The 11,866-nt window shown below is 38.8% G+C and overlaps 1 protein-coding gene across 1 annotated transcript; it reads left to right on the top strand.

Moving 5' to 3' along the window:
- Positions 1-1,207: 1,207 nt before the first annotated feature.
- Positions 1,208-11,768, top strand: gabrb2b (gamma-aminobutyric acid type A receptor subunit beta2b; the record flags this gene model as incomplete). The annotated part of the gene is made up of 5 exons (XM_072708498.1): positions 1,208-1,740; positions 1,828-1,919; positions 2,074-2,141; positions 10,317-10,537; positions 11,686-11,768. Coding segments are annotated over exons 1-5 (589 nt in total), but the record flags the coding sequence as incomplete, so codon positions are not given.
- Positions 11,769-11,866: the final 98 nt, after the last annotated feature.

Here is an 11,866-nt window from a genome sequence, read left to right on the forward strand (position 1 = left end):
ACTGAACACCATACATATATAGAATCATAGACATGCATGCATACATGCATACATACATACATACATCTCTAACTACATCACGGTCAGCGACTGATACAGTTGTCCAATTTTTTTCAAATATGTTAAAAACTTGAAATGTAATTAGTACTAAATTTAGCATGTCTGGGGGCAATGTGTGGCTCATTGGGCTAAGCCTGTGTACCTGTAATCAGAAGGTCGCTGGCTCAAACCCCAGCATATCTGCAGCTCCTTGAGCAAGGCCCTTAACCCCAAGCTCTCTGGGTGCTGCTACGGGAGGCTGCCCTTTGTGGACAACTTACTCTACAAAAAACAGCAAGTTGAGGGAGATGTAAAGACAACTTCCTCATGGGGATCAATAAAGTATCTATTATTGATATATGTGGTGAAATAAACAAACAGAGTAATGGAAATTGCCCCCTGCATAGTAAATTTATAGTGCAGTGAAGAGGCCCACCATGCATTAGCCGGTACAGCTATTCATACAGGATGGAGAGAAAGATTTATTACACAGATGAGGACACTTCCATGGAAAAAAACTGAAAGAATAACAAACACATGCAATTAGCAGGAGGAAAATGCATAGTACAAAATGTCAATGCATCAAGAATACAACAAATTCAAGAGAAGACTCAGAGGTTGTGTCTTTAATAGATAAGGGGCTTGACTGAAATACATACTGAAATAATACTGAAATATAACCATATCATCGTCAGCATCTGTCCCTGTCAGTCCTGTCATATTCCTGTTTGGCCAGCAGATGTCGCTGGCAATCAGTATTAGAACAGTACGAGTTAAACAAAAAAGTAGTTTTTCAGACTTACCTTTGTTTGAAACTTTACAACAGCTTCCAACAAAGATGCCTGCTTTAATAATTTTCATGAGCCCATTCAAAGAAGGCATTCAAATTGTAGCCTACATCTTGGAAATGCTGTCTATGGCATTAATCAATAACAAATGCAAACGTAAAAAAAGTCCTCATGATTAAAGTTATCACTGTCACATAATGTTTCTGAATATCCCTGAATAGAAAGTTGTAATTCTGAATGAGAAGACGTTTCCATAATTATTCAAGAATACCCGCATGTAAGATGTGTCTAAAGTGGAATTCCAGGTCCAATTCATCTCCACTGTCACCAGTTTAGCATTCTTACGTCACGTGGCCCCTTATATTGAACGTCTCGCTCGCCATGTCTGCTTAGACAAACTGGTTTTAATGTCCAGTTTACCTGGCTGTCAGAAAATCAACAGGAAAAGGGAAGAAACGTTACCTAAAATTTCAGTTACAAATCATTTAGCACTTATAAAAATGACATAAGCTGTCGACATGTCCGTTTCTTTTCTTTTTTTTACTTTGTGTGGGAATCGGTGAGCTTTTTAAAACACGATTTGTCCAAGGGAAACAAAGTATGCTGGAAAACAGAGGAGCAGAAATGTAATGGGACATGGACCTGAACTCCAGTTATGAAGACACATGTTGCAATTTCTGCGACAGACAGCAACATAAGTTCTTCATGTGAAAACCAACCAGGCTTGTTTTTCAGAAACGGTTGGTAATGGAATAGATTAACAATAACTCGTGCAGCTTTTTAGATAGATGAAGGTTTTGTTTCTCCATTTGCCTTTTGATCGAGCAAACGAAATGTGGGTATTTCAGAAAGGAAGACTCTTCGGCTTTATTTCCGTACCGGTTATTATAGCGGCGTTGTCCTGCGCTCAGAGGTAAGTGTCCGGCATCTGTTAACAAAAAGACAGCGTTTTCCGGCTTTTAATGTGCAAATATTCGTATAATAATCTTTTTTTTTTCAGCGCCGACGAATCAAGAAATATGTATTTTGTTAAAGAAACGGTGGACAAACTATTAAAAGGATACGACATTCGCCTTAGACCGGACTTCGGAGGTAGTAGCATATACTTTACATAGGCATGCGTTGGCAAAGTAGCCGCTTCTACCATTTATGACTTTGGGATTGTTAAGATCTTTGTTGCATTCACCAGTTAACGTCATTTCATATACCGTGTTGTAATCTTTTATGTATTTTATGTATATTTAAGGGGCCCCTATCGCTGTTGGTATGAGTATAGACGTGGCAAGTATAGACAAGGTGTCTGAAGTCAATATGGTAAGTGTAACGGCTAATGCTGTTATCTAATCTTCTTGTGTGCTAAGTTTGCGAAGAGTACATTGTGCTTGTAAAAACGTCGGTGCATTAATATGGTGTAGCTTTGGATTGAAGTACTAAATATTACGAAGAATAACTTTAAAAATTAACCGGCGTCTACTTGAAATCCCCAAGGCCATGGGTCGGCAGCAGGCGTCGAACAGATGAGGTGTTTTTAATGTCACCATTTACTTTTCCCATTGTAATATATTATACTGTAAGTACCGACATATTGTTTGTTTTATTGGGATTTTAATGTGGTTCTTACCCTAACTTCTGGGTGCATACCTGCACTGTTGCTGTTCGTGGTCCTGAACTAAAAATAGCCCCCCCCCCGAAGACCTCCTTATAGGGCAGGATGTAGATTAACGTCATACCCAGGATGAAGCAAATGCAGGTTAAGAGCCTCACTCAACGGCCTCAAGAGTAGGATCACTCTGGACACCCACAGGATTTGACCAAGGAACCTTCCGATTGCTGGTACAGAGCCTTAGCCTCAGAGCCACCACTCTGACCGAGGTTTAAAGGAATCTGTTGAAATGAAAAGATGACAGTTCACTTCACTGAAAAAAAAACATTAATGGTTTCTAGAGAAAAGCTATAAAGCTGAGAAAGTGTGTGTTTGCTATATCCTACACGGCTAAATCCTGGTGATGTTATGCTAGATGTAGAGGCTCGTTTTGAGTTTTGTGTGGACTGTTCATCTTTATGGAAGTGAAACTTGTATTAGATATTTGTTATCTTATGTAGGATTTAGTTCACGCTGCATATAACAAATCTGGCATATGAGTAATATGCGAAGGATTCAAACCAAAACAGGGAGCAACGTATGAAGTTTGAGGTTGAAATATTGTGCACAGTGTTTGGTTTTAAGTTGCAGGGCAGCGCAGTGGTGCAGTGGATAGTAGGCTTGGGCAGTATCTATGTTTCATGCTGTCATACCTTCTAGCAGTGGCATTGTGCATATCAATTTAGGTAGGCACATGCCTACCCAATATTTTGTAAAAATGTAACATAAATGAATTATTCAGTCAACCAGTAATGTGTCTACACTGAGGATAACACATCATTAAACTTGCAGTCACATCATAAATGAATTGTCACATCGTGACGTCCAGAAATCACAGAGGTTAGTTGGTCCGGTTTGAACGTCGGCCTGTTATAGTTGCTTGTCAGGGTCGGTGCCTGTCCGGCCCTGTCCCATATGTCTTTTCCCCATTTGGCCAGCAGGTGGCACTGGCCATTCCGTTTGGTGTTCCCCTAGTGTGCTTCCCTGCTCCCTAGGTTGCTGCGTTGCTCAATGGGTTAAGTATGTCGTGAGTTTGAGCAGGCCAGCCTCACCTTTTCTTTAATATATCGGTTTTATTTTATCCTTTAGTATCTGGTATTGTTTACTTACATTATACTTGTACTTGTGGTCTTAGTCTCTCCTAGTTAGCCTTCAATGTTTGTTAATGTTTCCTAGTTTACGGTGCTTGTTCATTGTCATTTATTTAACCTCTTTCTTGTTGTGCCGTGCTTTTACTGAGTGGTTAGGGTTAGGGTTATGCTTCACATCTGCCCCTTGTTATCCCTGTGTTATCTGTGTATATTTAAGTGTCGGCCTTCATTCTACTCTTCATTCAGTCATAGCAGATGTTCTGCATGTTTGTAGCTGTCCCTTAATTTTTTGGTTTCTCTTTTTCTATTCTGTTCCATTAAGAAATCCCTTTTAATTGAAGTCGCTCCACGGATTGTCCTTCCCTTTGCCATGTCCTGCCATAACTGTTACATAAAGTTTCAAGACTTAGCTGTATTTTTTATGTCTTGTTTGCAGCTTTGAAATGGGGCCTGTCCACAACACCGCTGCCTTTTAGACATTTCACCCCAGTATACGACGGTATTAAAAAAACAGCATCTCCGTATCAGTTTTATAGTAAGAGGAGTATTATAGTAAGAGGAGTATTAGTGTTTTTCCAGTATTAAAATTATACGTTTGGGATTTCTAAGTACTAGGGTATAGCGTCATACCGACAAACCGCCCAAGTCTAGCATGTAGCCCCATTTCCTCACACCTGCAGGCTTGTGGGGTTCATTTCTACCCTTATCCGGTGCATGATGATCTTGTGTGTTCTTCAGGCACTGGTTTGTTTTTCAAAACCACGATTTGGGTGAAATGGTCTGCATGCCTTATGTTGGATAAATTATTAGGCAAATGGACGGATGATTCAAGTCATGTTGACAACAGAAAGCAAAGGCAGGGTGTTTGGTCTGTCCACGCAATTACACCATATTGTGTTTGTAGTATAAAATTTAATCCTATAATTGTCACCCATCAACTGGATCCATGAACAAATACCAATGATCAAATACCATACCATTTATTTTATTTTGTGTATTGTATACATTTTGTAATTAAACATTTGCGTACAGTGAAAACTATTGGTGAGTTACATATATTGATTCAGTTTGATTGCTTTGGCCTGTGTAGAATCCAGGAACCGTCGCCACTTGTGCTTTTTGTGCTCAGAACACCCACTATGCTCTGCTTTTTCATGCAGTTTCTGACTGGTGTCTGACTCGTCAATGTCAGTGATAAATGTGTCCAGTTTAAGAATCCTGTTGTCATGGTTACAGCTCACATGCTGGAAGGGTTTCATGCTGGGAGGCAAAAGCATAGCATTTACACGAGGCATGGAAACTCATTAGACAGGCACTCTGTGCCAATAAACAAAATTCATTCTAACAGAGAAGACAAAATTCTCCTCTCCAGAATATTTATTCATCCCTGAGAAACCAAAAGAGAGAGCAAAATGCAGCCCTACATCATACAAACTGGAATTTCCATAATGCTTCTGCATAACCTGTAGCAGAATGTCACAAAAACAAAAGGGGAAACACAAAGTATTATACAGAAGCACTTTAATACAATTACTTGGGTTATGCTACATATTATGTAAGAACGTGACACTTTTGTACTGCACAAGTACATAGTATGAATGACTTTAACAGTTAGATATGGCTATATGGATCAAATCCTATAGTAGCCCTAAATGTTTCATTCTTGCTATATTTGTGCATGTAAGTAGAATGTAGATGTATGTAGAAAAATACCCCATTCAGTGCTAATGTTCCCATCACCAGAAACACTAATTTCAAATATATATACAAGATCCTTTGTTATATTTTATTTTATTCTCAGATTGGGGATTCTTTGTTACATTTTTTTGTTGTTGTTGTTGTTTCTGTAGTTGTTACTTTCAAATCAAGATAAAACTATTCATCTTTTAACTTATCTTGGTCCGGGTTGCAAAGGGACTGGAGGTTAGTGTCCAGACTGAGATATACCCTGGACAGGGTGCTACTCCATCGCAGGACACGCACACACACAGACGTTTGTAATTATATCCTTGTGGGGACTCTCCATTCATTTCTACGGGGAAAACTCTAATCCCAACATGACGACCTTAACCCCTACCCAGCCCTAACCTTACCCATAAGTAATCAAACAAAACACAAGACTTTTGGCATTTTTACTTTTTTGATTGCTTTCACAAATCTTTGTGGGGACCTGAAAAATATTTTTCTAGGAGGACTGGATCATTTGCCACCCTACAACCTAGAGACTCCTGTGAAGGCTGTAATAACTCAGAGAGTATTCATTTTGCTTCTGTAGCCACAATACACATGTGATATCTCAACTGTTATGAGTTCATAACCACTAAGTGCATAAACGTAATACTAGTGCCAGAGTGAAGTCAGTCACAGAAGGATATTGATAAACATTCCCAGACTTATATTTTGGGCTGATATTAATATGGCATCGTAGCAGTGGAGCACAAATAGGAGGTAGAAGGAAGGGTGGTCCCTGGAGTATATAATGCTCTTCGGGAAAAGCCACTGAGGTTGTATTAAATAGGAGCACTCAGTGGTGCTATAGAAGAAAGATTCTTTTTTTAAAAAAACTTCCACCAATAGGCTCACTGAATGTATTCAGGAGGATGTGCTTCAGTGACACAATTCGTTCCGCTAATTCATTTATTCATTTTGAATAGAACTCTTTTACTGTCGTTCATTGCCTACAATGCATAATTTACTGCAATTGTCCTTAAGTGCAAAATTTTCTCATCTTCCACTCTAAAGTGCATTTACTTGCATTTGTAACTGAGAATGTTGTCAGCTGCTACTTCCCTGGCTTCTGTCATTGATGTGTGTTGATCTGTACTCTTAATTGAATGGCCCATCATGAATGATTCTTCCTAGAGTAACAGTCAGCTTATATAAACAGCAAATTCTAGGTCAATTCAACAAGTATCAACAAGAACACAGTTTGCTCAGCAGGCTTGTTGTACCATATAAGTATCTGCTCCTTCACTCTACACAGAAAAATATAAACAGCAAGTTGGACAATATGGGGAGTCTGCATTGAGTTAATAAATCTTTGGTTCATCAGTTGTTTTGGAAGACCTGGTGACCCAAATGCAGGAGAAGGTCTACCATTGGTCTACCATCTACTGACACACTGCATTCTCAGTAGACAAATGAGAGCTTTGCATCACATATTACATATTTCCCTTTGTAGAAAGTTGCATCGAACTCATTACATTTTCAGACTGAATTCATAATAAAATGTGATGGTTAATAACTCATATTTGTTTAAGTGCTATGGACCACATCTGGCAACTAATATGTGGGTATCTTTGACAAAAAAAGCCACGGAGGGTTAATGTGTTTGCATGATTGTCAGAAAAGATGAACTATATACTCATTTTCAAATGACCTAAAACAGAATTTTTCAGCAGGTTAGACTGCTTGCTTTAACAGCATATTCTTAGTCGCATCACCAGACAATTCCATTCCATTGTTAAGTGAATGAAAGAAATGTCATTAGTATATCAGGCAGGGTCATAGAGACCCAGAGCTTACACATAGACTGGTCTCCATCGATATCCTGCTTACAGGATAGTACATACATTATAACATTCATATAATTTCATGCATTCTGATAGCGGCTTGATATTACAATAGATGTTACAGCAGCTTATTGTCTCGGGGTGGAATGTATTTTCATTGCATTTTATTATATTTATTTAGCATAATTGTTAGGAAATGCATTAAAAAAAAATACTTGCATTTATGAAGCAGACTAAATATAAAACCAATATATTTGCTTGGGTGTTATGACCTGCTTCATAAACTTGCCCTCAAAATTAAAATCCTATTCTAGTCTCAGAAACCCATTATCTGTGCTCAGACAAAATTTTGATTTATTATACTTATTTTACTGCTACAAAAAATGTTAATATTGGCACTTTAAAACTGGAAGGATACATTAATTAGAGTTCCTCCAAAGCTGAGGATATTCCTGCATAGATCTCATGCATTTATCAAGAACTTGAACTGCACAGACGAATTTGCCCTAGTGTAAGTATAGGGTATAACAACCGTCCAAAAATCAAGCTGAATGCTGAATCTGAACTTGTAAAGGAGTCTCAGAGCTGTAAGCACATAAGTTTAATGGGAAGTATGTGAGAAGCACAGTGACCAGCAGGCACAGGGCATTTTAAATGGAGCTGCAAGAAGCAAATATCTGTAACCATCAAGCGAAATCAGTGCTTGGTCTGATGGGGTCGTAAGGAACCACCCACTGGCCCAAAAATGGAATCCAACTCGGCAGTCAAAGACAATGAATGAGCATCCGAAAAACTTAGACCGCAGATTAAACAGGATTACATCTCACTGCATCTGGTTTTAATTCAAAGATTATTTTAGAACACTGTTACCTATGATGTGTTTAATTTTGTTCAGATTACTGTTAGACTTCTCTCTCTATTTTTTTAACTAAGCTATCCCACTCTGTGATGCTGCACAACGTTCGTTTCCAGCCAGTTAAGCAATATCCACAGACACAATGTGAAACCAGACTGACGTCATTGAGAGGCTGCAGGGCAGCTACATTCTGGCACAATATCAGCTTGTTTGACCAGCAGTGCAGTTTCAGTATGTCTGGCATTCAGCGTAGGGGGCTGTAAGCCACAATCGCTGACCAAAGGCTTGCCAACTTTGGTCAGCTAGCTTGCATGAGATTTTCAATTCGAAATGAGTCTGCACACAGATGCCCATGCATTTACATGTATGTAACAGTTACTTTATAAATTACTAGTTACACCTTGTAAATAGTCTGTAGGGTTTGCAAACTATCCCAAGGCTTTTGGTGTAGTTAGTTTTAGGTTGATAATGGAATAATATAGATTTGCTGTAAGATTTCTTGCACGAGCGTCTGAAAGCGTGAGTGTCACGCCAGGTGCATGGGAGCTGGCAACCCTGTTAATAAATACAGCATATTAAGGTTGTCTGATTGACTCACCTCAAAAGGTTTCATTGGACTGTTTCACAGTTTGTTAGTCAGAAAACTGTAGTCATTATATGTTCATTGCTCTTATACTGGTATTCAAGTGTCCTAATCCTGGTGAGGAATTGCAGTAGCAGCATGGGCTAGGAATCTAAAAGAGCTTAGCCAAACATAACGTAACTAAAAATCAATCAAAACCTAATCCCTGGGCAGGAATAATACACATCAATTGTAATTCAATCAAAAGTACAGAGATGAACCTAAGGGGTCACTTGATGTACAACAAAGGTATATCTCAAATTCATAAAACAATACAAATAGTCACAGTAATATATACCCAGCAGAAAATATATATATAGTAACTATGAGAGAAACCTATTGCAGATGCTCGTCATGCACTACCATCAATAAACTTTGGCTATAGAGTGACTTCTCAGTAAAAGTACAAATTGTAACTGTTACAACCACACAATACTACGTAGGAACTCTGCCTACAGAATGTCTCCTCAGTAAAAATCACACATAGTAACTGTGATAAGCACACAATGCCACGTAGGAGTTGTTTTCTTGTCAACTAATGGGGTTGAGCTTTCCAACAAGGTGAGATTTCCCTAACTCTATCTTTATAATGATTTCATGTACTGTTTTAAGACAGAGACCAAGTGTATCAGTCACACTGAAACTACTGAAATGAGTTCATGCATGCAGTACTGTGCAAACGTTTTAGGCAAAGTAAATGATGGTTAAATGATCTTCATGTCGGTGCACTGTGATATTATGTCAAAGTGTGTCAGCTTAGCCATTTCATTATCTTTACTAAAGTCACCTCAGAAACCATCAAATACGCCCATATCAACCAATCAAAGCAGTGTTCTTCTAGCCATCCAACCAGATATTAGACTTTTTGGAGAACAGAAGTAATTCTTGTTACTTTTTATTGTGTTGCTGTTAAATGTTATATTGTGTATTTTTCTGAGCAAATATACATTTACTACCCAGAAAAACAGTCATAAAGACTTTTGCACAGTACTGTAGGTATACTGGACGCATTTACACTGCACAGTGTTCATAAGCACTCTGTCTGTACTTTGTGTGACCTGGGTTAGGGGAGAAATGAGTGTAAAGAGATGGAGCGAAAAAAGGCGGGAAGTATGAGGGAGTCTTAGTGCCATCAGAGACGGGTACAGCAGCCTTGCCAGGGAGAGTTTGCCAACCCAGTGTCAGTAGAGCGGTGACAGTTTTCCCCCTCAGGTGAAGAGTAGTAGTACAGCCCCGAAGGGGTCTGGGATGACAGATTCCTGTGCGGCCAGGAGCCTTACAAGGTTACATTAGTAATGTGTAAAGTGAGAATGAGAGGTGTACTATATTCCTGTTAGCAGTCTCAGTTTTAGAGGGTTAGAGACTAAATCGCTAAAAGCCCCCACATGGAGAGTGGGGCCCAGCCAGATGGAAGGAAGAGTCTCCTCACTCACAGACTCTGTGGGTGAGCTCACTTCTCAGCCAGGCCGTATCCACACGGCCATCTAACCCCAATCCACGGGCCAGTGTCTTCCAAGTGTAGCACTTGTGCTACATGGACTGAAACACACCATACACTTATAATGTGCAAAAAAAAGCTCCATCCATATTCTGTAACCAGTTAGGCACTGAGGGTAACCACTGCGCCACTGCAGTACCAGTGCAGAAAAGGAGCTGTTTTATAACTAAACATATCTTTGGCTGTTTAATATGTTTCTTTGTAATGAAATGAATAAAGGTGTATTGTTTTCCAATGTCATTCTTTGAACTATCTCTTTTGCTTCCAGGATTACACACTGACTATGTACTTTCAGCAGTACTGGAGGGATAAGAGACTGGCCTATGCAGGGATCCAATTAAATCTCACGCTTGACAACCGGGTGGCAGACCTGCTGTGGGTCCCTGACACATACTTTTTGAATGACAAGAAGTCTTTTGTCCATGGTGTGACAGTAAAGAACAGGATGATTCGGCTGCACCCAGATGGCACAGTCCTCTATGGGCTAAGGTTGGTTGTATGTAAGGCAGAGGAAATTAGCTTGGAGCAAGGTGCATTATGGGAATTCAGACCTAAGTCTTCCTTCAGGAAATAGGCAGTAGTATTTTATGAACATGTTATGTATTTTCAGTGTCGTTGCTGAATTATTTATGTCCATTTCAAATGCACTAAGAGCACAAAGTGATGCTACAGTTCAAATGTGGATAAAAACTACAGATAACTCAGCTAACAGAAAACATTTTCAGAACGTTTCATGAACTTTCCCGAGATACTGTTGGAAATCTGTTGATGTAAATTTATAAGCTTTTTCTTTATTCTAGAAAGTTCTCCTACAGGTGTAGTAAGATGCTGCTCTGTGGTTGCTATCTAGTTCCAGACTAGCTTACCTGTATATTTGAATAATGTGCAGTATTGCCATTATTATTAATTTATTTAATGTTATGACTTTATTATTAAACCAAATGTAACCTTAGCAGGCATTAACATAAACATGAATGCATATGAATGTGGCAGAAATCGTTACGTGCTGCATTTTGCCAACAAAAAAAAACATGTGATTTATGTGTTTTTGTTTTTTTTACTTTTTTAATCAGATGCCAAATGAAGGCAAACTGTATAGCATGATCAGTCTTGATAAAACAAGGCTGAGTGCAGATACCGGTGTTTTTTCAAAGCTCTTCACAGCCTTTGCATCAATTCACTGTTGCACTTTCTTAAATCGCTGCACTGTATTTGTTTAGTGCTCATATTTTGTGTTTGGCTTAACGAATGGTTAACACTTTTCAAGTTGATCACATTTAAAAACTCTTGGTTAAATGAACCATTGAACTATTAGGGCTTCTGTGGCATGACAAACAGCACATTTTGCTAACAGCACAAAGCTTGTTGGTTTAAATCCTAGCAAGCACACATAGAGTGGAACCCTTTTAGCTGCTGTAAATCACTTTGAAAAAAAAAGTATCCAGTAAATGTTAATTGAAATAGAGGGAATTATGTTTTCCTGAATCCTAAAAGTGTTATCATTTAGCCCAAATTGACCAAGGAAGGAGTACTCTGTAATCCAGCAACAATAACCAAACTGCCTATGCAGAGATGCAAAAACGGAACAATTTTTCATCATGCATGTAAAATAAATGACATCTTTCCATCCTATCAAGAATAACCACCACGGCCGCCTGCATGATGGATTTGCGAAGATACCCACTAGACGAGCAGAACTGTACACTCGAAATTGAGAGCTGTGAGTAGCTAACAAAGTATCTTTAGTCTTAATATAGCATCCATTCCCTCTGTTTCCTCTATAATGAAGTAGCTATAGTAGGAGAAAAAATTAATGAG

This window comes from Paramormyrops kingsleyae, unplaced genomic scaffold, assembly GCF_048594095.1.
Source record: "Paramormyrops kingsleyae isolate MSU_618 unplaced genomic scaffold, PKINGS_0.4 ups105, whole genome shotgun sequence".
NCBI classification, from domain to species: domain Eukaryota; kingdom Metazoa; phylum Chordata; class Actinopteri; order Osteoglossiformes; family Mormyridae; genus Paramormyrops; species Paramormyrops kingsleyae.